The sequence below is a fragment of the Bombyx mandarina genome, chromosome 08 (assembly GCF_030267445.1).
Source record: "Bombyx mandarina strain Sakado chromosome 08, ASM3026744v2".
NCBI lineage: Eukaryota > Metazoa > Arthropoda > Insecta > Lepidoptera > Bombycidae > Bombyx > Bombyx mandarina.
In genome coordinates, this window is record NC_143215.1 from 12,228,934 (window position 1) to 12,256,481 (window position 27,548).

General features: G+C 37.0%; 1 protein-coding gene across 1 annotated transcript; it reads right to left on the reverse strand.

Moving 5' to 3' along the window:
* Positions 1-71: 71 nt before the first annotated feature.
* Positions 72-27,150, reverse strand: LOC114242960 (differentially expressed in FDCP 6). Its single transcript, XM_028174303.2, has 10 exons — positions 26,943-27,150; positions 14,046-14,234; positions 8,698-8,838; positions 6,289-6,528; positions 5,525-5,754; positions 5,010-5,199; positions 3,564-3,700; positions 2,562-2,698; positions 1,425-1,549; positions 72-548 (listed from the first exon to the last, which is right to left on the reverse strand). Exons 1-10 carry the CDS (start codon positions 27,033-27,035, stop codon positions 405-407), a joined length of 1,626 nt encoding a protein of 541 aa, XP_028030104.2. The 5' UTR covers positions 27,036-27,150; the 3' UTR covers positions 72-404.
* Between the last annotated feature and the right edge of the window lie 398 nt (positions 27,151-27,548).

The window sequence follows — 27,548 nt, forward strand, 5'->3', positions numbered from 1 at the left end:
GCAAAAAAAAAACGGTGCGCGTGAATGAAGTGAAACTTCTTTTTCGATGTGTAGTATTGTGATTTTCTTCATTTTTCATCCATCAATCAGATTGGTCTTGTAATAGGGAATGCTATGTATAAGATATGCGACCTCTTCTATTATATATATTTTTTAATTATACATAAAAACATAAATATATGTATATATTTTTCAATACTTCATTAAAATAGTGGACGCTACTCGTTGCTAACGCTCGCGCTGTCCTGTAACAGGTATACTACGCGCATGCGATCGAGTGCCACGCATTCAATCTCGCTCTGTCTCTCTCTATCCCCCCTCCCAGGAGCGTTGAATGTTTAACGCAACCTTGGTAGAAGTCGCATTAGAAGTTTCACTTCAAAAATTAACTACTAGTCTTTTAATCATACGCTTTCGTTGTTATCGATCACCTTTGAGTGGCGGATGGCTTTGATGTCGATAAGGGTGTCGGATGAGCTCTTCGTGGTCGGCACGAAGGACACGGCCCGTCTCGCTCTCTCCCCGTTACGCAGCGCCGGACTCAGATCCTGTAAGTAACAATACGGGCTCTTGGAACTGATGCCGAAAACGAAGTCGCGACGGCAGAATTAGATCGGCAGTAATACAATTAATCTATATATAAATATATTAATACGTGAAGCAAAAACATTGTACCGCTTTTTAAGAAAATTACGCGGACAGAGAAGTATGAAATTTCCCAGGCGTATAGAGAAGGGAGAGAGGGTGTGCAGAATGCTAATATATTTTTGTATTACCTATGTATAAAAAATATATGAAATCAATAAAAAAAAAATACACAATCTACAATGTATTTGATACACACACATACGCATACATACTCTTTTGTTTATTATTTTAGTCTGTGATCAAATTGAGCATAGAATAGAAATAGAATAGATAGAATGGCTTAAAGGACTTTGTTTCCAAGCCAGTAAAATTTATTAAAAAAAAATTGAATAGATAGAATATTGTTTGTCTTTAATATTATTTATCTATAGTGTAGCCTTGGCGAAATTTGTGATTATAAAAGTAAGGTCTTTGATAATAGAACCATAATAATGTTCAAACCTATAATTGAAATACATATTTATAGTCGAATTTCGACTACTGGTCTACCACTAGTACAATTAAAAAGGCAACTGTCAATTAGTGATGTGGAAGCGGCAGTCAGCGCCATCTCTTGACGATAAGCGACATTAAAAATAACTAAAATGAATATTAGGAGGATAGGAGGTAGACGAACAACATTGAACCTTCAGCACTTTTCCAGGATACCAAGGTTGCGGCGACTTTAATTAAGGCTTAAATCTGAATCTTCCAACTGGAAAACTCGGATGCTTCACGCCAAACGCAAAAACGAGGGTAAATACGATAGGAAAACAGAAACTTTCTTATGACCTTACCCTCAATTGTACATGTAGCGCGTGCGCCGTTAGTTCAGTCTTCGATATCTTCTCCTGAGCCGCTTTCAGTTCCGCGTCTAGCCTCTGCTTCTCATCTTCAAGGTCTTTCAAGCGCTGTGCCGCTTCTGTGGTGGATACAAGCGATATCACTGGCTTGTGCGTCTTATGTGAAGATTTGAGGTCACACCAACTCTTTCTCCGGGTCATTAAGAAGACTAGGAGATTCACCGATGAATAGACTATGGCGATCATTGAGTATCTTCTGGTGGTAGAACATCTTGTGAGTCCGCACGGGTAGGTACAACGGCGGATCCAGGGGGGGGGGTCATGGGGGTCATGACCCACCCTGAGCTGGTTCCAGGACTTAGGTGGACCACTAATTGAACATAATCATTTTTACTTATATCTATTGTTATCAAAATTAAATTATAAGTTCTTGACTTGACGACGACTATGTGACCCCCTCCTGGCGCCAAAGCGGGATCCGCCCTTGGGTAGGTACCACCACCCCACCTATTTCTGCCGTGAAGCAGTAATGCGTTTTGGTTTGAAGGGCGGGACAGCCGTTGTAACTATACTTAAGACCTTAGAACTTATATCTCAAGGCGGGTGGCGTATTTCCGTTGTAGATGTCTGTGGGCTCCAGTAACCACTTAACACCAGGTGGATTGTGAGCTCGTCCGCCCATCTAAGCATTAAAAAAATAGTAATAATGTGTCAATATGTCGCTGTCCACATCGACATTGACATTGCCATATCTATGAGTGCCGGCGTCCGCTCGATGCCGAGTTAAAGAAATGGCAAAACACGATCGAAAAAGTTTTTCCTTAACAAAAGAGCAGACCCGCCGTCGTAGCAGAGTTCATCAATATTGTCTGGAACCGCTGCGACAGTGCGTTTCCAGAGGTCTTTCTTGCCACGTACCATCCGGCTATGGAATGAGCTCCCCTCCACGGTGTTTCCCGAGCGCTATGACATGTCCTTCTTCAAACGAGGCTTGTGGAGAGTATTAAGCGGTATGCAGCGGCCTGGCTCTGCCCCTGGCATTGCTGAAGTCCATGGGTGACGGTAGCCACTCACGATCAGGTGGGCCGTATGCTCGTCTGCCTACAAGGGCAATAGAAAAAAAAAACATACCTTTATATTGTGCTTCTTTCTCTGACTGTAAAATTTCGAATTGTTTACGTTTCATTCTTTCTTCTTCCAGCATTCTGTTTTGTTCTTCTTGCAAACGTTCTAATTCCTCTCGTCTTTCCCATTCTTCGGCTAATACTCTGAAATAATAAATTATTGTCTAGAGCGAGCTGATTTGTGCATGTTGATGAATGTAGTGGCTGCCAAAGCAAATAAAAAAAAATCTAGACATACTTTGCTCCAATTGATTAATGCTTATATATTCGACACAATATTTGATTTTATATAGAGGTAGCTTGGAATTTTAAATTTGTAATCACAATCTTTTTATTGTGAATAATTTATTGTACACAAAAAAATATATTTAGAAGATCATCTTAGTGCAAAATTGAGACAAGCTCATACATATTTTCTTATAGCAAACCACTAGCAAATAAAATGGAATATGGGTGAAGACCAATAGGAGATGACATAATGAAAAGAAAAAGAGATTAACTTCATAACTGACTACCCACTTTTGTAAAACAAATTCAATAATTTAGTATTTCCATTCGTATTTTGAAAGGCGCAGACATAACTATGACTATTGTTACGCCGGTAAGAGTAACGCCACCTATCACCGAATAGTCGAACGAAAATCGAAGGACCTAAAACGCTCGAGAAGTACCACGTCATCTATTGTCAGATAGCGGAAACAATACTAGAGATGTGTGGAATATTCTCGATAATTCTAGGGATGTGGTATTGACTATAAAGCGTTGCAGGGATGGCGTAACACAATTTTTATACATAATTTAAATTGCCATTATAGGTAGACAAGTGCAGAGCCCATCTGATGGTAAGTAGTCAGCGTCAGTTATGGGCCTCAGCAACACCAGGGGTATAGTTAAGCCGCCGTCTACTGGAGTCCATTCCGTAGACCACTCTGTAAAATCTCTGTCACCTGTGAGTTTTTTTTGGTAATGTCGTTAGCGCGATTCAGCATTCTCCTCGTGAGAAGCTCACCTTGCTTGTAGAGCCCTTACAATTTCCTCGTCTCGTTTGGCCTGGGTCTCCTCCTGCAGCAGTTTCTCGAGTTCGATTTGTGCGTTTCTCAGTTCTTCTAGCTTCTTGTTGTCCTGTTCACATAGCTCTGCTAGTTCCTAAAGAAGATTGAAAATATTTACTCTACAGTGGATTTATTTTTATTGCCCACGTAGGCAGACGAGCATACGGCCCTCCTGATGGTGAGTGGTTACCGTCGCCCATGGACTTCAGCAATGCCAGGGGCAGAGCCAAGCCGCTGCCTACTCCACAAGTCTCGTTTGAAGAAGGATATGTCATAGTGCTCGGGAAACACCGTGTAGGGGAAGCTCATTCCAAAGCCGGATGGTACGTGGCAAAAAATACCTCTGGTAACGCACTGTGGATGACCGCAGTGGCTCCAGGTAGTATGGATGAAAGCTACAATGGTGGCGGGCGATGTGATAAATATTTTTTTTAGACTTTATTTAGCGAAGCAGTCCTTTGTTAGCTAATTCGCCAAGTTGAGCCCTATGAGCTCGCCTACCCGTTCGGTGAAGCTAGGATAGCCTCTAGAGGTTACTAGCACAGGTAGACCAAAATAAATTATAGTTTAAAAAAACTAAAAAAAATACGCTTTTATTGTAAAAAAAAGCGTGGGGTGCATGGTATCAGTAGTTATAAATCGATGCCTCCAATGAACACTACTCTAACTCCAAATTCGTAGGTTTACAGGAGGAGCGTTTAAATGAAAAAAGTTGAAAAAATCTTTATTATTGCAGATATATTTATGATTTTTTCTTGTGTAACTAACTGATTTACTCTTGCTTCGAACCCCATCAATAATGAATTTGTAATACTTTTAAAATAGTGAAGCGATTTGCGTGAAAAACGAAAATTTCAAAATTTTGAATTAGACTAGTGTTCATTGGAGGCATCGAAATATTTTATGAACAGAGATAATATCCTGAAAAGCACCCCACGCTTTTTTACAATAAAATTTTTCTTATACTATTTTTAATTCAAATTTATTAAAATTTATTTTCTATATTTTAGTTGGATTCTCTATAAAAGCGTATTTTTTTAGTTTTTTTAAACTATTATTTATTTTGCATTTTTTAGTTGAATTCCAATCTTTTCAATTTTTTTTTTAAATATTGTATTGTCATCGGTCCTTAATAAGTATGCCAAATTTCGAGTTAATCCGACGTTTTAAAGTGGGTAAAAATCATGTTTCAAGATTCCGTTACATACTAACATACATTCTGTCCGCGCGCGAGCTCCGAGGATTTTTAAGGAATGTTGACGTAATGAGCTAGTGTTGTAATTAGTCGATATTGCGCTATCGATACTAACACATCTTAAGCCTCCGTGCGAGTGTAAATTATAAAATAGTTTTATGAGGGTATTATGTACTTGAAATAAATTGAATTTCATGACAAATCTGACCTGCGCTTGTGCTTCAGCTGCTAGTCTGGCTCTAACTTCATGCTGCAGTCTGGCTTTCGTTTCTCTTGCTTCCTTCTCTCTCCTGGCCCCAGCTCCTCTTCTCCCAGCCCTCGCTCTGCGCTGATAGCCTTCAGCACCACCCGAGACTGCGGTCGCTTGACGCAACGACGATATCCATTGGAGGCGACTTCTGTTTGCGAAGGTTAATAGCTGGTAGAATATTTTTTCTTTTCCTACATAAGCTAATAGCTGATAGCCTTGAGAGGCTATTTCAGCGTAATCTTAACTAGTAGATGAGCTCACGAAGCTCAAACCTGACGACGTTGCTAACACGAATCCTAGCAAGAGCCGTGCTTCGCAGAATCTACCATCGGATCGGAAACGCGACCCACTGAGAAGATCCGGCGAGAAACTCAGTGGGCTGTGTCTATGGGTTAATTAACTCGACGAGAACGATGACTGGCTTGGGAAATGCCTACCCATGGTAATAAACGTCAACATCGACGACTACTCACTTATGATCCTGAGTGCCGAACTCAAAAGTCCGATCAGGTGTGATGAGTTGGAAGCGCTGTATCTTCCCGTCTCCTGCCGATGCTTCCACCGAACAGTACTCGTCTATGACGATCCTGCCGCATTGCTCCTTCTGCGACGAGCTCTTGTAGTATGTGAGGGCGCAGGGCTGCAGCACGCACCAGTATTCACGCATCGTTGGTAAGAGATATCCTCGTTTTAATAGGTAACCCTGAAATTAGTAAACAGGTACATTGCATTTTTTATTCAATTCAAAGTGTTACAATTACTGGTGGTAGGACCTCTTGTGAGTCCGCGCGGGTAGGTACCATCACCCCGCCTATTTCTGCCGTGAAGCAGTAATGCGTTTCGGTTTGAAGGGTGGGGTAGCCGTTGTAACTATATTGAGACCTTAAAACTTATATCTCAAGATGCTCCTGTAACTACTTAACACCAGGTGGGCTGTGAGCTCGTCCACCCATCTAAGCAATAAAAAAAAGAGTTTATTACAAGGTAAGATAAATATGAGTAAAAGGAACTACTATTGTTATAAGCGAAAAGCCATCAGGCCAAAAGACCTTTTGGAATAGTTTATCCGGATAGTGATTTAAAGAACTTACCAAACTCCTTAATTCTTAACCCCCTAATTAGTAAGTAATGAAGGTAGCTACTAATTAAATTTCAGTTCGGTCCGAGTCGAATTCAATGAAATATTCAAACTATTAAGCGTAAGTAAAGTAAGGTACTTTGCTGAAATATGCCATACCTTCTTAATAATATCCTCAATGAAAACATCATAAATTTCATCGACAGCCTCTATCAAGGCTAGGTTGTGGAGTTGCTGGTCGCAGCAGTACTTCGCTTCTAGGACTGCCAGAAAGGCGGCCCATTTGAAGTGGCCTATGGAAGAACCGAGGGCCTCCCAGTCAGCGGCGTCCCAGCGCAGACCGAGGCAGTGGACCAGTTGTTCCGCCACGATTCCTGCTTCGGAAGGGTGCAGGACTACCTTTTGATGCACAGAAGATTTAGGTTACTTTTGGTGCTCTGTATTTGTCCAGTTTTAATGGTACTACGAATGTACGCATTGAAACGTTATGATGACAATAAATAGTCTAAATTTAAATTCAGTAGTATTCGCCCTGTGAAATTTGATTATAGCTAGTGACGCCTTAAGATTTCGTTCATCTAATTAACATATGGTGGTGATGTCACAAGGGAAGCACTGGTTTAGTACTTTTGTGGCGACATCACGCAGCCTATGTACCAAATAGCTTAAAATAACAATTTTAAATTTCATGAATCAAATCAAATCTATAGTAGATTATGTTGAGACATGATCTAAGCTATGTTTATTGAGAAAAAAATCATATATTTTTATTTTAAGGACTGGTGTATATATGTTTAAATTTCTGTCCGACATCCTTATGCTCATAATGACGTTTCCTGCTATCCGAGTTTTTATTAGCTTAATGTACGCTTACTGCAACCTTAATGCACGCGTATCAAACACCGATGAGAATTCTCCAATTTTCAGGGTCATGGAGGACTTTTCAAGGATCATCGAGACTAAAAAAATGGTAGTTGGACTTGTTATGACAGCGTAGTTTAGCTTTTAACTATATTAATTTACAATGTTAAAATTGTTTTTATTATAGTTTGAATGGGTAACACATTATCGTGTTGTGTTGTAAAGAGCATCTGTTTCGCAAGTGAATTCAATTGAACGTGTAATCTCTTGAACATGTGATGTATGACGTCAGTGATTCTCGGTGGTCTTTTTTCTTTCAGCATTACTCTGAATATTTACGAATGTATTACTCGTACTGTTGATATGAAATATTTTATGCGGCGCTCTGTGATTTTTTATTGCTTAGATGGGTGTTAAGTGGTTATCGGAATACCATAGACATCTATGACGTAAATTCCGCCACCCACCTTGAGATATAAGTTCTAAGGTCTCAGTATAGTTACAACGGCTGCCCCACCCTTCAACCCGAAACGCATTACTGCTTCATGGCAGAAATAGGCAGGGCAGCAGTACCTAGCCGTGCGGACTCACAAGAGGTCCTACCACCAGTAAAAGTAGTTGGAAGTCGTTCGTGAATACGTACAAATAGTTCCTTGGAAAAATTGGTGTCTACCCGTCGGATTTGAACATAGCTACATTCGCATCGTTCGATATTGAGCACACCGTGAATTTTATCCACGATTTAACCCCAACTGCGATTTGAGGAGAATTGTGGCCATGCGTCTTCATTAGCGATTCGACTTACATATTATATCTCGATGGACTCCGATTAAATCTTAATATTAGTTGAGCCGTGAGAATAGAAATTTCAATTATGTTCGAATTATGTTCATATACTATTCTACTAAAATTTGTCCACTAGTATTTCGGTATGGAAACAATTTACTCAATAGCAGGTGTACCTTACCACATATCGATGTGCTCATATAGAATGATGCGACTATGGTTATGTTCAAATCTGATGGGTAGACACCGATTTTTCTAAGGAACTAGTTGTACGTGTTCACGAACGAATTCCAACTACTTTTACTAGTGGTAGGACCTCTTGTGAGTCGCACGGCTAGGTACCACCGCCCTCGACTCGAAGGCTCCGTCGGCTGGGCGTCCTTGGGGTGAGCCGCGCCGTCTGGTTGTAGTGTTGACCGCGGCAATCCCCCTACCTCATCCGGGTTCTGATCTCGGAGGGGATCAGACGTCGGGTGTAAGAGTGCAGGGGAGTTGTTTAGTGGGTGGGCCCTAAAATCCTTGGGCCCGCGGTCTGCTCACAACACCATGCAGATCGTAGAGTCTCACATACCCCGCGCGCCCCTTTTGCGCGGGGACCTCGTAGGAGGTTCGGCCCTCTATCCGAAAAAAAAAAAAAAAAAGAAAAGGTACCACCGCCCTGCCTATTTCTACCGTGAAGCAGTAATGCGTTTCGGTTTGAAGGATGGGGCAGCCGTTGTAACTGTACTGAGATCTTAGAACTGGTATCTCAAGGTGGGTGGCGCATTTACATTGTAAATGTCTATGGGCTCCATTAACCACTTAACATCAACTGTGTGAATAGAAATTTCAAACGAATTATGTTCAGATCCTTATCTACTAAAATGTGTCCACTAGTATTTTGGTGTGGAAACAGTTTACTCAATGGCAGGTGTACCTTACCACATATCGATTGGTGTCGTCAGCGTCTTGAACCAAGTCAGCGAGAAGACAGAATATCCTGAAGAGCTTGAAAACGGAGTCGTCTCCGAAAACCGACTTGTCCCTAAAGAGGAGACGCTTACGACAGACCAGCCAGCACACCTGCAATGAGAAGATCAACTTCTTATTATTGAGTTGAAGCTCTGCTATATTTGAAATGGTCGCCTGAGCTTGAGCTGAGACAATGTCAATGTCAATGGTCACCTTAAGATGCGGTTTAATTGAACGGATTTTCATTGATATAATATAAGTATACATATCGACGCCTGAAAGGCAAACGTGCTTAAGCGACAATGCGTGAACTTTACAGTAGACTAATTTAAAGTTGAAATACCTGAAATAAATTCTATTTTAACAAATCTAGCTAGCTGTAGGATTGAAATGATTTTAATAGACCTAGAAATATATATGTCGCCGCAACGATTTTTAGAATGTCGCCGCAACGATTTTTAGAAACTTGATTTTAAGTTTATTCATTATAAAATTATTGTTTAAATTATTTAATGACGATTTGTTGATTTGTGAACAATGTCGCAATGTCAATGTCCTTAATAATTAGGCGATGTTTTACTACGAGGCCGAATTCCTTTAACTACTTCCATTTTTGTTAAAATGGTGGTAGTCACATTTATTGTGATTGGTCAAATCTAAGACATGAATTACTTTCGCTGATAGATTATTTTAGTGCTAATATTTTAAAATCAATTGTAATAAAATCAAATCAATTTAACAAAGTAAAACTGCATCGATTACCTTAATAATTATTTTGTAAAAATATTGTTAAAAATATTGTGGGTAACTCTAAATGTTATGGTGTTGAACAAATGGTATAAAAAGGGAGTGACCTGCGTCACACCGATACTTTTTGCTCCAGCTCTCGGAAAGGAAACATTGTGAGTACAATCTATGTCGGTTTGCATTTAAAAATGTTTTAACTAGGTAATTCTTGTGTGTTCAAAATTAAAAGTTGTGAAATAATTATGACTTACTTCTCATTAGTAAAATTCATTTGCATACCTTCCTTCCAAACCACGATTTAGTGGTTTGTATTTCATGTAAATTACATACATTGAAATCACGTCTTCCCTTTTATTTACACCCATAACCTCATTTTATTCGACATATATATTTTTTTTGCGCATCGAATATAGTTATTGTCTATCATTTATGTATAAAGCAGTTATTGTCATTTAGTCATGTTTGTCTTTCAATCGTCGATATGTACACATCGAGGTGTGAAAGGTTTTTTGTTTTAAGCGATATTTTTGCAACTTTACAGGAGATTTACATTGAAAGGAAAAAAGTTTGGAAAAAATATCATAACAAGAAAACTTCTTCGCCTATTTGAATGTAAACTTAATTGAAGTTCAATTAAAAACGTCGAACTGTTCATGCTTTATCTTTAATGATGTTGATCTTTGATTACAAGGATAAATGTTGATCTTTAATTACAAGGCTAAATGTAGCGTGTTAAGCGAACTGTCCCTTAAACCAAATTGCCTTTCACCCCTCGATACGTACATTTAGCCTATCCCTAAAACTTTTTTTTTGATACCAAATCTGAGGAAAGTCCTTAGTAGTAAGCATCGTATCTTTCTCTGTATTCAAATGCGATTAAAATGATACAAAAAATAAATAAAAATTAGAATAACATCTATGTAGGCGGAGTCACTTAAAAATTTCCTTATTTAGGATAATTAAACAAATAGCAATCAGATCTTGATAAAATTTAAGTGGGACCACAGGAGAAGAACTAGCTAGTTCAGAATCATGAAAATCGGTTCACCTAGAAAAAAGTTCTAAGGTAAAATACGTATAAAAGTCAAATCGATAACTTCCTCCTTTTTTTGAAGTCCGACAAAAAGAATAACATCAAAATGGATTGGAACTGCGGCTACATGTAACATTTAAAAAACTTTAAAAACACAGCTATCGGTAATATTCATTTATAAAATTCACAACAAGACCAACTTTTTTTTCCTGCCTAAGTTGATAGATAGCCTTGAGAGGCTATATCAGCGGAACCTTAACTAGTAGGTGAGCTCACGGGGCTCTAACCTGACGACGTTGCTAACATGAACCCTAGCAAGAGCCGTGCTTCACAGAATCTACCACCGGATCGGTAACGCGACCCACTGAGAAGATCCGGCGAGAAACTCATTGGGTTGTGTCTGTGGGCAAGATCAACCTGGACATCGATCACCTTGTGATACCAATGCTTGTGATGTGGACTTTGGTAAATGCTTAAAGGCAGATGAGCCGCGACCCCGTCTGCCCGTTTATAATGATAAAACGTTAAACTAACTTGTCGTGCGTTCAGTGACTAATGACTTTTTTTTAGCTTACATTCATGCGAACTCATCGTGGTCTAAATGATAAGACGTCCGGTGCATTCGTGTTGAGCGATGCACCCGGTGTTCGAATCCCACAGGCGGGTACTAATTTTTCTAATGAAATACGCACTTAACAAATGATCACGATTGACTTCCACGGTGAAGTAATAACATCGTGTAATAAAAATCAAACCCGTAAAATTATAATTTGCGTAATTACTGGTAGTAGGACATTTTGAGAGTCCGCACGGGTAGCTACTACCACCCTGCCTATTTCCGCCGTGAAGCAGTAATGCATTTCGGTTTGAAGGGTGGGGCAGCCGTTTTTACTGAGACCTTAGAGCTCATATCTCAAGGTGGGTGGCGGCGTTTACTTTGTAGATGTCTATGGGCTCCGGTAACCACTTAGCATCAGGTGGGCCGTGAGCTCGTCCACCCATGTGTCTAATAAAAAAAAAAGTTTTAATTCGTGTAGTGTGCACACAGCCTACTCCAATTCGTTTTGTGTACACCACGGAATAGATAAATAAGGTTGGAATGGTAATGTAGGCGGGGCAAGCGTGCCACAGTTATGATTGTACAAACATAACTCGACCGATTCTTTCATTCACCGCGTTTAGTGCGCTTCGGACTACTTGGGCGAACAGATCTCCGCTTTAAAGTGCCGTGTTGTGCAATTATAACTTGTAAAACAAAAAGTCAGACCTCAAGTATAGAGCGAGGAGGTATATCTTTCGATCGGTAAGTCGAAATTACCATTTAATTACAATATTATTTGTCTAAAACATAAAAATATACTGAGCATTATGAAATGCCAAACATTAACAATATTATTGCAGCAAGTTATAAATAGCATACATTGCGCGATGTGTACTCGCCCAATGAACGCAATGACCAAGTCAGCTTCCAATGTACTACATGCATTGCGTTCTCTACACTTCAATCTTTGAAATTTCGGCCTTTGCCCTGAGTGCCGTGGTGCAGTTTGTCGATAGTGAGGTGACCATGTGGTGAAATAAAATCATCGACAGAATTCTGGACTATATTTACATTTGACATGGATAATTTTTGCATTATTTTATATTTTATTAATGATACCTAGTATATTCTTAGTGAGACGTATTTTGAGTAAAATAAATATGTATTATTATTATTGAATTATTATCATTGAATTAATGTGAAGGTATAATATAAAGGGACATGTAGACCTCTCATTTACGGGTATTTACTATATTGTCTAAGACGTAATAAAATCTAAGTAAAATGCTATTTGACTTATGCAGTAAATTAAAAATTTTAGGTTTCCTAAATAACCTAACGCCAGGGAACAATGGATTGACGTGACAGGTAGAGGAAACTGGAGACAAAGACGAGTACTATTTGCTCTAAACATTTTACTGAAAATTATTTTACCATAAAAAAATCAGAATACACTTAGTTTTGAAAAATTCATTCGCAATTAATAGCAAGCGCCAACTGCTTAACAAATACGTTTTATTCCAGGGACAGTGACTATTTGTAATTAAGAAAAGTAAAATAGTTTTCATTTTCAATATTTATTTCATGTTTCATTTTCTCCATTCATTCATCAGATAATTTATCGATAAAGAATATCGATTTTATCAAGCACTAGCGTGTATGAACATTTTTATTGCCTTTTTGCGTGTGTGAGTGTGTATGCCTACGGGTGTTTTGTGCTAGTTTGCGAACGAATATCTGTCCTGAGATTTATGTGTGGGTGTTTTTGTTGTGTGCGAAATACTTGTAATCACAGTATGTGTATGTGTAGAAATTAAAATAGTGGGGATGAAGCGGCGACACTGGTTCTCATACAAAATTAGAGCAAAGGCCTTTCCAACCTTATTTATCTATTCCGTGGTGTACACACTTCGTTATCGTGCCCTACTTACGGCAGCTGAATAAAAACCATTGATTATGGACATTACGGTGCTATCATAGTGGGACGGTAGGAATGCGAGTCGTTTGTCGTTCTTTCATTTTGATAATGCGGAATACAAGCGGTAGGCAGAGACTTGGCTCTGCCCCTGGCATTGCTGAAGTCCATGGGCGACGGTAACCACTCACCATCAGGTGGGCCGTATGCTCGTCTGCCTACAAGGGCAATAAAAAAAACATAACGTTCTTCCTTGAAAATAAACTATATTTCAGTTCATATATTTGTATGTGTTTTTCACAAACTAAGATTTAGCTAATTAAGCGTCCATTGTATTAACTAATAACGATTTTCAGAGAAAAAGAAATGCAAAAGTAGCTAGATCAAACAAAGGAGCAAGCAAGGAAATCTATTGTTTTTTGGATCGGACAATGTCCACGGAGTAAGCTAGTTTCTAATGACGAAGGGTATAGAAAATCTCCCTAGAACGGAGAAAGGTAATATTTTTCTGGATTTACTTCTAACGCGCTAGTATTAAAAACTCCATTCAATAAATTGTATGCGTTTTATGGTAATTTTATAATGGCAGACATCCATGGCGAGTCGGATGGATATTTGCGAAGAAAAACCGTACCCAGCTGCTGGGTTTAGCGCCGAAACAGTGGCAATAATACGTAGGGCAACTTTTCTTTCAAGCAATAAATTGCTTTTCAGTGTCAAATACCATACTTCAAAAGGTAACATAGCTTTTAAATGTACAGGAATAGTGTCATTAATTACGCAAATTATTTTAATTTTGCGAATTATATTTGATTAAACGTTGTTACGCATGTCCTTGCGGTGGAAATCATTTGTTGTAGGTTTGTAATCATTTATTTGACAGAGTGGACAATTTTGTTTTTCCTTTATTTATGCACAAAACCAATTAAGACCATAGAAATTATAAGTTTAAATATTTAATATAACAATCTGGATTGCAATTCAAAATAGGTGCAATTAAAATGGTAAAGTAAATTATTAAATTATTAATGCTAAATTAAAATTAAAATTAAAATGGTATTAAATCGAATTCATAGAGTTACCTCGCTTATTTTCTTCTCATATTCCCTGATGATAGGCAGAGTTACCGTCTTCGGCAGGGAACTGAAGACTTCGTGCTGGAGGTAGTATTTGAACTCGTCGAATGTCAACTCCTGGGATGACCTGAAGTGGTCCAGCCCTTTTTCCACGCCGTACAGGTCAAGTAGGGTGCCTATGTTTGCGGTTAGTACCTGAAGGAAAAAAAATATGGAATTTGCAAACACTTGCTAATGAAATACGAAAGTGTTCACTTAACCTACTTTCACGTCTCAACTGACTGTTTGTTCATAATGCTGTATATGTAAAGTATTAAATCAATATTGAATACGTCAAAAATCTTCTCTCTTTTTCTTTATCTTATCCCACTAGGTGGGATTGGCACAGCTAATTTTGATCTTCTATTCTCTTCTATCAGCCGTCTTCTCAAAACTCTCTCTCTCTCTCTCTCTCTCTACGCATCACAATTTACGTCAAAAATACATTCATATATTTATTTGTATATAATTAATAGTTTTAGGCCCTGAAATAAATTATTAAAGACTAGCGACCCGCCCTCGCTTCGCTTCGGAAACATTAAAACACACATGAAACCAAAAAAAAATAAAAAAAAATAAAAAAAAGTAGCCTATGTTCATCAGGGACAATGTCGGCTTCTAATGGAAAAATAATTTTTCAAATCGGTCCAGTAGTTTCGGAGCCTATTCGAAACAAACAAACAAACAAATCTTTCCTCTTTATAATATTAATACTAGCGACCCGCCCTCGCTTCGCTTCGGAAACATTAAAACACACATGAAACCAAAAAATTAAAATAATTTTTTTTTAATAAAAAGTAGCCTATGTTCATCAGGGACAATGTCGGCTTCTAATGGAAAAAGAATTTTTCAAATCGGTCCAGTAGTTTCGGAGCCTATTCGAAACAAACAAACAAACAAATCTTTCCTCTTTATAATATTAGTATAGATAAGTATAGAAAATCGACTATATTTTGAATATTTTAGAAATTGTTTATAAGCATATGCGAGCCGTGTCTCTAATGTCACCTATTTCATCTAATGAATACGATTTTTTAACAAAAAGTCAAGTATGCATGGCGCAGCAGTATTCGAGAACCACTTGTGTCGAATTGCGATTATAATTACGTAAAAGTGCAAACGTCTCTCAGCTAAACAATTACCCAACACAATTCAGACATCTGTGGGTGTAAGGTCATCGATTTGCCAGCCGACAAACAAACAAACGCGGTCATTATGGCACTTATAAAGTAAGACCTCGTGTGAGTCATAATGGAACCTTGCCTTCGTGGGTTTAGCAGCCAGTTCAAGTCACGGCTACAAGATATTCGAATAAGTTTTTGAATATCATACGATTTTCGTTGCCTGCTTTTTTTTGTTCTTAGCATACGTAATATACTTTTTTTCAACTCTTCGTAAATAATATCGATTACAAAGAATTCGCTCACAGTACTCTGGTTTCAATACGCGTCACTTAAGATTAATGTAGAAATAAAAAAAAACGGTTTTTTCACGTGTTTTCTGTACCATAGTTACATAAAGGTTTTATTAATTGTAATAAATTTTTTCAATAGTTACTATTAATTTAAACTATTTCGAAGATTTGATCTTGTGTTTTTTTGTTGTCATTATTATTCATGGCAACGGACGACTAAGGTGTTATTCGTTGATATTTAAACATTATGCTAGCTACCGTATTTTTTTATAAAATCATTTCTAATCTTCAACTATTCATTTCACACAGAGCGAACCAATAGTATCTTGAAGTCTGGCCGTTTATTTGACAAGGGTTTTCCTCTTCACGATTAGAGGATCCCGGATGTTAGGTAATAGCTAACCATCTTCTTTATCAGAGTTAGTATGCTTTTTTTTAATTTCAATCTCATCGCTCGACACTATTTGACAACGATTCGCGAAAAACCGAACAAAATACAATAATGAATTCATCATGAATATTTATTACTATTCTTGTTGTTTATTTTTTTTAATGGCCCTGGTATGCAGACCAGCATACGGCCACCTGATAGCGAGTGGTTACCGTCAGACATGGACGTTAGCTATGTCAGGAGCGATGCCAAGCCGCTGCCTACCGTTCAAAAACTACTTATAAACCTATTTTTATTCATACTTAATTGTTCTATTGAATTTTTTTAAATCCATGGCAGTAGATGAAAATGGTTTTTGAAAAAGCGCTGCCTGTAAATATACGGTATACATATTTCATTTTCTCTATAAATTATAGCATAAATGGGTGAATTAAATTGTTTTTATATCACAATGCCATTCGCCTTGAGATATGAGATCGAAGTTACAATTGTATAACAGCTGTCCAATCCTTCGAACCCGAAAATAGGCAGGAGGGTGGTTACATACCCACGTTTGCTACACTCCACAACAATAGACCACTTAGGCATTTGTGGAGCTAAGTTTAATTACTTGTCGCATTAGCAAGTTCATAATTCGTGAGCCCGTAATCCCAAGCGAAGACAGCTGGCCAAGCCGGAGGGAAGATCATTGAACCCGCGAGTCATCTGTTTTATTCGTCATACATTACGTACCGCGCAAAAAGTATTAGTACAATATGACTTTTGAGAGAGTTCTTAAAATTATTATTATTATTAGTGTCATTGTCAACAACATTTGTATTTCACAACAATTAAATTACACTCATAAATTAGACAAATGAACAAGTAAACATTTGAAAACTTTGGATGAGTCCTTCGAGATGAATGGACGGATATCAGCTGTGCCAATTCATTACAGAAACTTGAAACAGAATCTTGATTGTATTCAGATACTGAACTATTTGGCGCTAAGACAAGTTGCCGCCTATTGTCCCATAGTTTCATTATGGGTTTGTTGACCGATAACACAGCTGAATCATATGACGTTCATTCAATCTAAACAATAAAGCTAGTCGTATTGAAATGCGATTCTCGTTCGACGCATGCATCCTTGCAATGAAAATGTTTCTTGTTAAATATGCTAATATTAAAACGCATGCGCATCTTGTTGCATATGATTTGTGTGATGCTCGTAATTTTTTTTATAAAAACAACTTAATATGAGTCAGCAGTGAGAATGCAAATATTTGTGTATTTCGTATACTGTAATGCTGTTTGAAGTAATAACCTTTTATAAATCGATAAACACCGGCTGCACGCACGAAAAAGTGTCACGTTCCGCCTGAGCCTGAGCGTGCAAGCAAGAAGGCGATAGAGAGGCACGACCGGTCCAAGCGTTGGCTTGTGACACAATTATCTCTCTTCTCGCGTGACATCAGAGCTAGCAGTTCGAATAGTTCTGCTATTGACGTTATCACATAAAACTATCGCCCGTAAGTCGACTTTACAGACATTCAATTATATTTTCTACAGCACTATGTTATGTGGAATGGCTATGTGGAAAAGCATGATTGCCATATTCAATTTTTTTTTTTTCAATCGTAGCATTTTATGTATTTATTTGGAAAAAGTAAAACAATGCAATGCCCATGACAAAACGTCAGATTAATCGGTGCCACCACCTCACTACCTTACATTCTGGTATCGTCTGGAATGGATCTGACCTAGGTTTATATATCTGAAAGAGGGTTTTAGTTGACATTGGATTCCCATACCGCCACTCCCCACTGAAACATTAGACGTTTTCTTCTATAAATTGACATCGAGCAAGTCATTAAAAGAGCTAAGCACCAATTTACCGTAATATTATCTGTTTGGTCTAAGCGAATCAGTTAAAATGTAGGTGGTTAGTGACATGTGTATATTGTAATCATCAAACGCCGGATACACTTCATCCTGATGTCATAATGACGTCATAACCAAATATGTAACTAATGTCTTGACAATGTGTTTCTCATTACTAGAAAAGATAAAAATGTATTTAAAAGCCCGTAAAGACTTTTGTTGGATAAATGATTTGTTGTTCTTATTTGTTTTGATGATTACACTGAAATTCAAATGTTCATTTTATATAATTTTCTTTAGCGCAACTGTTCATAGTTTGTTTTTATTACACGCTTTATATTAGCTTCACTTGTATGTATGTTTGTATGTTTGTAACTGACTCCTTAAGACGCGATTTTGACCCACTTTAAACGGCCATATTTCATTCAAGTTTTGTAGATTTATCAAGGACCGATGACAGTTCAATATTTAAAAAAAATATTGAAAGAATTGAAATTCAACTAAAAAAATAAAAATAAATAATAGTTTAAAAAAACTAAAAAACACGCTTTATATAGCATGGTATTATTAGTTATGTAATATATAAATATTTTTCTGACAGATGAGTAGAAGAATTATTATTTCAATCGTAGGTTTCAATAATAAAAAAACACCCCACGCTTTTTTTTACAATAAAATATATTTTTTTTTACACTATTTGCAATTTAAAGTTATTAAAATTTATTTTCTATTTTTTAGTTGAACATTATATAAGGTGTGTTTTTTAGTTTAAAAAAAAAAAAATTCTTTTTTAACCTGCAGTAATGGCGCGGAATCACTTAGAATGCGTTTTTGTGTTCGATTCCGAATATTTGGATGTTTACATCAACAAAAATTATTGTATATATATTATATTATTATATTATATAATATATATATATTATATTATTATTATATTATATTATATATTATATATATATTATATTGTATATATATTATATTATATATTACAAAACAAAATAGATTTTTTGTGAAGAAAATAAGATAATTGAAATTACAAGTGCCATTAGTAATTAGTATTACTTGACTAGATTCTAAGAGAGAGTAGGTCTGTTTTTCTATCGCATGCCCAAGTATTACTGCCCATTGCGTGTTAAGTGGATACTAGAGTATACAAACACAACACAAACTTTACAACTTCGCTATTATCTTGTACAAATTTCTTTGCTATTTGACACCTGTCAAGTTTAAAGGACTTAAGTTTAAAGGCGTTGAATTTCGTGATTGGATGAATAACAAAAGCAGACTATTTTTAGAATTTAATGTGGATGTCTCTTTTATAGCAAAATTGGATCAACATTCGTAGTGGCTTCAGGGAATCTTTGATTTACAAATAAAAATTAATGTACGTTTGAGGTAATGTTTGAAGGTCTGTTTGTTCGCATATGGGTTATCCGGTTGACTCGAAATTTAGTACACTCGTTCTTGGGACTTTGGAAATGTTTTTGCCATAGCTGACGATCGACGAACCAATAGAGCTGTGAACCAGTAGAGACAACAAAACGCTAGTTTCTCGCTAGTTTAGTGTTTAAGGATAACTTCCAAGATATTCCGTTGCTTTTATATATACAGGAATGTTAAAGGAATCTCTATAATACATGACCTATCATGAGGAAACAGTAACTGAATCTTTTTGAATAACATTTCCTTATTGGCATATAAATTATTGTTTTTACACGGTTTTTTTTGTTTCGTGAGTTTTTTTTTTAACAAAAACCTTTTATAGCTAACCAGCAAATCTGGCAAACGTTTAGATTTGAGAAAAGAAAAAAAAACTTAAATGTAATCGCAGCCCTACCTACCGGGGCCTTTTGTGTATTCCCTCAATGGTACGCATACCAAATTCTAGAATTGGCTTACAGCGTCACCTAGTGGGTTCGATTATTAATCTAACTCACACAGGGACGTTGTGGGTGTACTCATTTCAAGCTATTGAACTCCAACTAAAATCCAGTAATCAGGTAGTCATTTTTGTAAAGAAATAAGTACACACGTGCTCACGAAACGACAATAACATCGCTTAACGAAATTTATAACAGACAAAGTTAATTATACGTTTTATCTGTGTGTACAGTGCGAGTTTTTGAACATTTTAACTCAAATTTTCATGGCGTTGGAACATTCATTTATTGATTTATTTCATTTATTAGGCAATCAATACACATTACAAGCTAAAAATATACACAAAAAATAACAACAAGCAAAAAAATAATCTGGCTTGCAACATAAGCCATTTGCGCACGACTAAGCAAGACAAATGTGCTGAGTTTGTACACAATGGTCCTTACGACTATTTAGCCCACTGAGTTTCTCGCCGGATCTTCTCAGTAGGTCGTGTTTCTGATACGGCGGTAGATTCTGCGAAGCACTGCTCTTGCTAGGGCCAGTGTTAGTAACACTCCGGCTTGAGACCCGTGAGCTCACCTACACGTCAAAGAGAAACTGAAATAGCCTCGCTAGGCTATCAGCATAGGTAGGAAAAAACGACTATACGACAAAACAACACGATAACGAAAAGTAATCTAACCTATAATGTAAGGAAATAATTTTACTCACAATATACGTTTACAGCATTTATAATTTATAACAGCTTCCCTTCATTTGCCGCTAGGGCAAAGTTAAAAAACTCGCACCCTCCACGGTGGCTCCCGAGCGCTATGACATGTCCTTCTTCAAACGAGGCTTGTGGAGAGTATTAAGCGGTAGGCAGCGGCTTGGCTCTGCCCTTGGCATTGCTGAAGTCCATGGGCGACGGTAACCACTCACCATCAGGTGGGCCGTATGCTCGTCAGCCTACAAAGGCAATAAAAAAAAAACTCGCACTAAACATACTGTAAATAAGGCCTAATGCGAGCCCGCATGAGTGGATAACACTGTTCTGTCTTTTACCGCGAAGCAGAAGCTCCAGTTTGAAGGGTGACTTCGAACTCATGGTGGGTAACAGCGTTCACGGTGTAATGTCTTCTGTAAATGCTTCATCGGTACGTCAGCTAATACAAAAAACAACTCAATGTTTCCACAATCGAATGCAAGATATCAAACTCGGTCGATTCGTAGAGACCAATCCTAGAAATCATAAGTAAATGCTCTTAATCGCATAGAATTGACAATCGTGATAAGAAGACAAATAATAAGTCGATTTGTGAAAGCGATGTTATATATTTTTAGTCCGACAATAATTATTGTTTTACAAATTTTTTATCTAATTTTTTAATCTATCTTTTATCTAAATTTTTTATCTAATTAGATAAAAAATTTGAAAATAACAAAAAACGAAATTGGCGCCAAAGCCGTGAGTGAGAAAATGCACAGATAATGTAAAAAAAGAGCAGGTAATATAAAAAAGGATATTATATTAGGTTACATTACATTACAAAACAAAATACATAGTTGCATCGTGAAGCTGTTGTTACTATCGTGGTTATAAAATTTATTGAAATAAACCGTATTTGTATTACACGATGATTATGTAATGCATAATAATACAACATTTAACGAGTCGCGCTATCGCTTATTTAAACAATCCTTTACAATTTAATCTCGCGTGTTTTATTCTATTTATATTATTTTACATATTTCAGACGTTTATTATTTTACAGTTTTCTTAGTAACTTACGTCTTAGAAGAGGCACAGGAGAACTTAACAGTAAGATTTTATATCAACCTGCACGTTGTCGCAAGATATCCTTTGTGTTAACAAAAAAAATTACAAGATCATGAATTGGTCGCTAAATCATCGGCGTGTGGGTTAAATAACACCCTAACAGTAGTAGATGCGGGTCGGTGATCGAAATAATATGTTATCTGATATACTACACAGATAACACTGTTGACCATTAATGAATCATTTAGTCGCATTTTTCAAGACACGCGCATAGAGATGAGGTGGTAATATTCTAGTACATCACTTAGTATAACAACACACTTTCATATTTGAATATTCCTATAAAATGTTCCTAAATTAAAATCAATCGAACTCTGTGCAGTTTCGCTGTCATATTAATATCATTATTTGCTTTTATTGTCAGCCCTAACTTGTTATTTCGCCGTAATTTTCAAAAGAATGTCGTGTTTCCTTAAACGAACCGTGAAAGATATGACGGCTGTCGGCAACCGTGTTTCGACATAGAAAAACGATACTTTTTGTCGTATTTCAAGCTAATTTAGAAATTGGTTATAGATTGAACCGTACAGACGAGACGCGACGACTTTAGTTGAATCTAAGTTGGGATTGAGCAATTTGAAGCTTCAGTAAAAGTTGACCATAGAACTCGGGAGATGAGGTCTCGCTCACGACATGATTTGTGATGATAAAAAGCACGATAAGAACATAAACAGGAGGATAAACAGGGTGTCAACCACCAAATAATGAGCGCTTCGATTTTTTTTTATTGCTTAGGTGGATGGACGAGCTCACAGCACGCATGGTGTTAAGTGGTTACTGGAGCCCATAGACATCTACAACGTAAATGCGCCATCCACCTTGAGATATAAGTTCGAAGATCTCAAGTATAGTTATAACGGCTGCCCCACCCTTCAAACCGAAACGCATTACTGCTTCACGGCAGAAATAGGCAGGGTGGTGGTACCTACCCGTGCGGACTCACAAGAGGTCCTGCCACCAGTAAATTCACAAGAGGAAGAGAGAATTAGCGCACCAAATAAAGTAGTGAGCAAGAATCATCTCTCGAGTGCAAACAAACCCTACTTCCCGATGATCCGTTTATGATTAAAAAAATTGGGCCTATATAGTTCGAATTGTACATCGCAAAGATTCAAGCGTTTCTTTGTCTATACAAACAGACATACTGAATTATCACGAGACGAGAAGTTTTAGGGCGCCCGGAGCTAATTAATTCAATTAGCGTCAGTTAACTTTTTGAATGTTGATTAGAACTTTTTCTTCGGACTATCACTGTAATTTTGAGTTTCTATTTTATCAGTTCAATTCAAATGATAAATTTAAAAAAAAATACTAGTGCTTGTATTTGTGATTTTTCGGTAGTGATAAATAATATATTTTCAGGAACCAGTTGTAAAGTATTTAAAAAAAAATAGCAATTATCCGATCAAAGGGCACTTAAATAACAACCTTTAACAAGGGCTTCCTCTGTTCCAAATATTATTTGAGTCCCACAAACATTTACAAGATATTATTAAGTCAATATCCTCTCTATTATTACTGAGAAGCAATAATAAGTTTTGGTTTGTATGAGATTGTAGTTGTTATTTTAATGTAATTAAATGTTCGAGACAAGGTTATGTCGTAATGCGGGTGCTGATATTCGCGCCATGGTTGACACTTATCTCAAATAATCACTGACATCACGAAAAAATATTCACATAAATTCCACTTGTTTTTAATTAGATGTGTGTACCGAGAATCGAGATCGTTTGAAAAAACAAAACAATTATTTGTGAAAACACCGTAGATCATTGATACTGGGTTTCGATAGAGTCGTAACAATAAGCTCAGAGAATAAATTTGTTGAAATTTTAATTGTTAATTTTTTCGTTTTTTGCTAATAAATAATAGTTTAAAAAACTAAACAAACACGCTTTTATAGAAAAATCCAACTAAAAAAATCAATATAGAAAATAAATTTATTGTTAAGAACAAGCGTGGAGCACATACGTGGTGTCAATAGTTATAAATATTTTATTGACAGATATGAGTAGAAGCATTATAGAAGGATAATAATTTTGATAATATCTTAAAAAACACCTTCTTGGGCTCACCTATTATAAGAAATGTTGCGTTAATTACATTTATGAATTTATTTAATAATCTTTTACATTTGTAATTCACGCTTACGTAAAAATAAAACATTACAAACAATAACATCTTCTTGGGTTCACCTATTATAAGAAATGTTGCGTTAATTACATTTCTGAATGTATTTAATCATCTTTTTACATTTGTAATTCATGCTTACGTAAAAAAAACAGTACAAACATGAGTGCTACGTATGTTATTCTGAAAGAAATGTGTTGCCGCAGAATTCCTATTACGGAAACTCCGTCGACATTAAGTTTAGTACCGACACTCCCATACCGGACCCGACGTGAATGGGTTCACAGGTAACATGTTTGATAAGTCTAGAATGTAGCTTTAATTAATTTAGCTTAATAGAACCGAGCACTCCCATATTAGGTGACTCATCTTTTTATAGACAGAGCTCGCATAGGGCACGTTTGTTATTATAACCTAGATAAAATTCACGATTTTCTTTTGTTAGTACTAAATGTGCAGAACAGATAGAGAGATGAGTAAAGATCGAAGTCTCAATTGTATAGTACAACGGCTGTTCACCTAGTGGTAGGACCTCTTGAGTCCGCGCGGGTAGGTACCACCGCCCTGCCTATTTCTGCTGTGAAGCAGTAATGCGTTTCGGTTTGGGTGAGGCAGAGCCGTTGTAACTAAACTAAGACCTTAGAACTTGTATCTCATTTATGTTGTAGATGTCTATAGGCTCCAGTAACCACTTAATACCAGGTGGGCTGTGAGTTCGTCTACCATCTACGCAATAAATAAAAACATGCTCAATCGGTGGCAGCATGGCTTTTTTCGGCAGATATAGGCAGTTTGGTACCTACCCTTGCGGCTGCATAAAACGCCCCACTATCTTTAAGAAAGTAATTGCTACTAGGCTGCACTAAAAGTATCGGGAATGGAATATTTCCACTGTTCCTGTCATATTAAAATCTTTTTAATTGAAAACTCCTTGGTTTTAAAAATCGAATACCATTTATTTATTTAAAAAAAGATTCTCGGTCTTGTCACGAGGTTTTGTCAAACTTGTTTAGTCGTTGAGAAAATGGAATTGACTCGAGAAAATTCAAGAGCGATGATTTATTATGACTTTCGAAGTGGTTTAACACAAAAACAGTGTGTTGACCGGATGATTTCTGCATTTGGTGATGAAGCCCCATCCAAAACCACAATTTATCGCTGGTTTGCTGAGTTTCAACGTGGACGTGTCAAGCTCAGTGATGATCCCCGTCAAGGTCGTCCAAAAACTGCAGTCACCCAAGAAAACGTTGACGCTGTGCGTAAGCTGATTGAGGAAGATCGACATGTGACATATCGCGAAATTCAGGCAACTTTAGACATTGGCATGAGTCAAATACAAATAATCTTGCATGAACAATTAGGTGTAAAAAAGTTGTTTTCCCGATGGATACCGCATTCGCTCTGTGAAGAGCAAAAAGCGGCTCGCGTTACTTGGTGCGTCAGAACTCTCGAAAGGTTCCACGCAGGATCCTCAAATGCTGTATACAACATTGTATCAGGTGACGAATCCTGGATATAAGCGTACAAACCCGAAACAAAAAACCAGTCACGAGTTTGGGTGTTCGAAAATGAGTTAAAGCCAACAAAAATTGTTCGTTCACGGAGTGTTGCAAAAAAAATGGTGGCCACGTTTGTCTCCAAAACCGGCCATGTTACGACTATTCCTCTTGAGGGACAAAGAACAGTTAATGCAGAATGGTATGCTAGCATTTGTTTGCCACAGGTCGTTTCTGAACTCCATAAAGAGAACTGCAACCGCCGCATCATCCTCCATCACGACAATGCGAGTTCTCACACCGCGCACAGAACAAAAGAGTTTTTAGAGCAAGAAAACATAGAATTATTAGACCATCCGCCGTACAGCCCCGACCTAAGCCCTAATGATTTCTATACTTTCCCTAAAATAAAGAATAAATTGCGTGGACAGAGATTTTCATCACCTGAAGAAGCTGTGAACGCCTACAAAACGGCCATTTCGGAGACCCCAACTTCCGAATGGAATGGTTGCTTCAATTATTGGTTCCATCGTATGGAAAAATGTGTCAAATTTCGCGGAGAATACTTCGAAAAGCAATAAATACATTTTTAAATAGTAATATTGTGTCACTTCGTTAATTCCCGAAATTTTCAGTGCCGCCCTCGTATTAATTACAAATAAACCAAAGCAGGATTGTAGTATGCGTACCTTATTTGAGGTTTTATCTTCATATTTTAGTAGTACCTATACGTACGGGCGTAAGTATAGGTATTTAGGTACTAAAGTCCGTTGATTGTTGACAAAAAAAACTTGATAATAGTATACTATGTTATGGTATATACTATAGTATAAGCTATCCTGTACTATGCTGTACATAATGCGTACCTACATCAGAGGTTCAAGAGAAGTTTTCTGTAACGAACCGAAGGGATTCAGGGTTTGTCCTGAGCGCTTTGATGTGACTATTAACGGCTTATCTGTGTCGATGACATTTCTGACTTCCATTAGCGACGATGATGACGTACCTACGTGATTGTTTTTTTTTCTCAAAATAACCCGAGAGCAATAATGCTTTAAGCCCAATTTAGTATATATTGAAGTCACACATCAAATTCGCTAATTCGAAATGCAAACTTATGAGATGTGAAACGAATATTCAGTGTTATCGCTTCAAAAAGTTTGTGTCGTTTCGTTAAGTAAGACTGGTTCTAGTAACCCTAGAATTTTTTTCGAAATATTTTGATTTAAAGCCCTAAATTTTTATATTCTAGATTTCCTACATTAGCTAAGAAATAATTTTCAATGACTTATATTTTACTGACGTAGCTTGAAAGTAGGAAGCTATCCTGGGAAATGTCTGTGTGTACATATATATGTACATGTCTATCAGCCATCTTGAGACGCTAGGTCCACATCTTCTTGGTGGAAGATTCAAGATGAAGAGAGATTGACAACGGACATAAGAAGCATGATTGTTCGGACCTGTGTGAGCTCATAGCATACCACACCATTTGTAGGCTCAAGGTCGGAATTACGGGGAGAGAATAAAAGAAATCGGACAGGATAACAAAGATAAGTGATTGAAGTTGTCGTGGCCTAAAGGATAAGACGTCCGGTGCATTCATTTTGATGGAAGGCTGCGTAGAGTCAGTGGCTGGAAAAGCTTGGTTATCTATGTCTAGACTATTATTATGTAAGGTCCAGAAAATTATTTTTTATGAAATTAGATGAACAATGAATCTGAATTATTATCAGAGTAATAATGAAGAAAAAAAGTTTTCAAACGTTGTGGAAGTTTTTTTAAATATTCTAAGTAGTGAAGTATTTTTTTAGTATTAAAGTAAGTTTCCTAAATATCTCATGTGAGTTTAATGTAAGTAACATACCTTTAATTTAGATTTGTGTACAACGTCATTATTTTGCAACGAATCAAACGCATACCATATACAGTTCGTCACGTTTTTCAAAAGAGCAGTCATTTTTCACAAATTAAAATTGAAACGACATCAAATCAAACACTATCGTCTTTGAATTGATAACACGCGCGAAACAAACAAGTAACCTCCCCGCTTTTGAAATTCATACTGAAGCGAACAGCGATCGACTATTGAGTGAGTCATTGAGCGAATTAGGGCTTGTGCCGACGATGCTTCTACTGCCAATCAAAGCTACCCAAATACATTGCCAGCCTGCTGAAACAAGTCGCCGCGTCTCCGCGTCGCTTAAAATGATTAAATTGTCATGTCCTTTCTATTATTGAACACCTATTTAGGTCTTAAAGTGGTAATTTGTTGAGTTTCTACATAATTTTATTTATTTTGATTGTTCCATTATCATTCTAAGTTAATCACAGAAATGACAACTATTTACATGCAACAACCCTATCTTCAAGATTCAATGAAATTCGCGACATTTCTTTGTTTTTTATTAATTTATGGTTGGTCTCTTTTCTTTATTTTGACATATCCATACAGGCTTTGATTTGTTTTTTA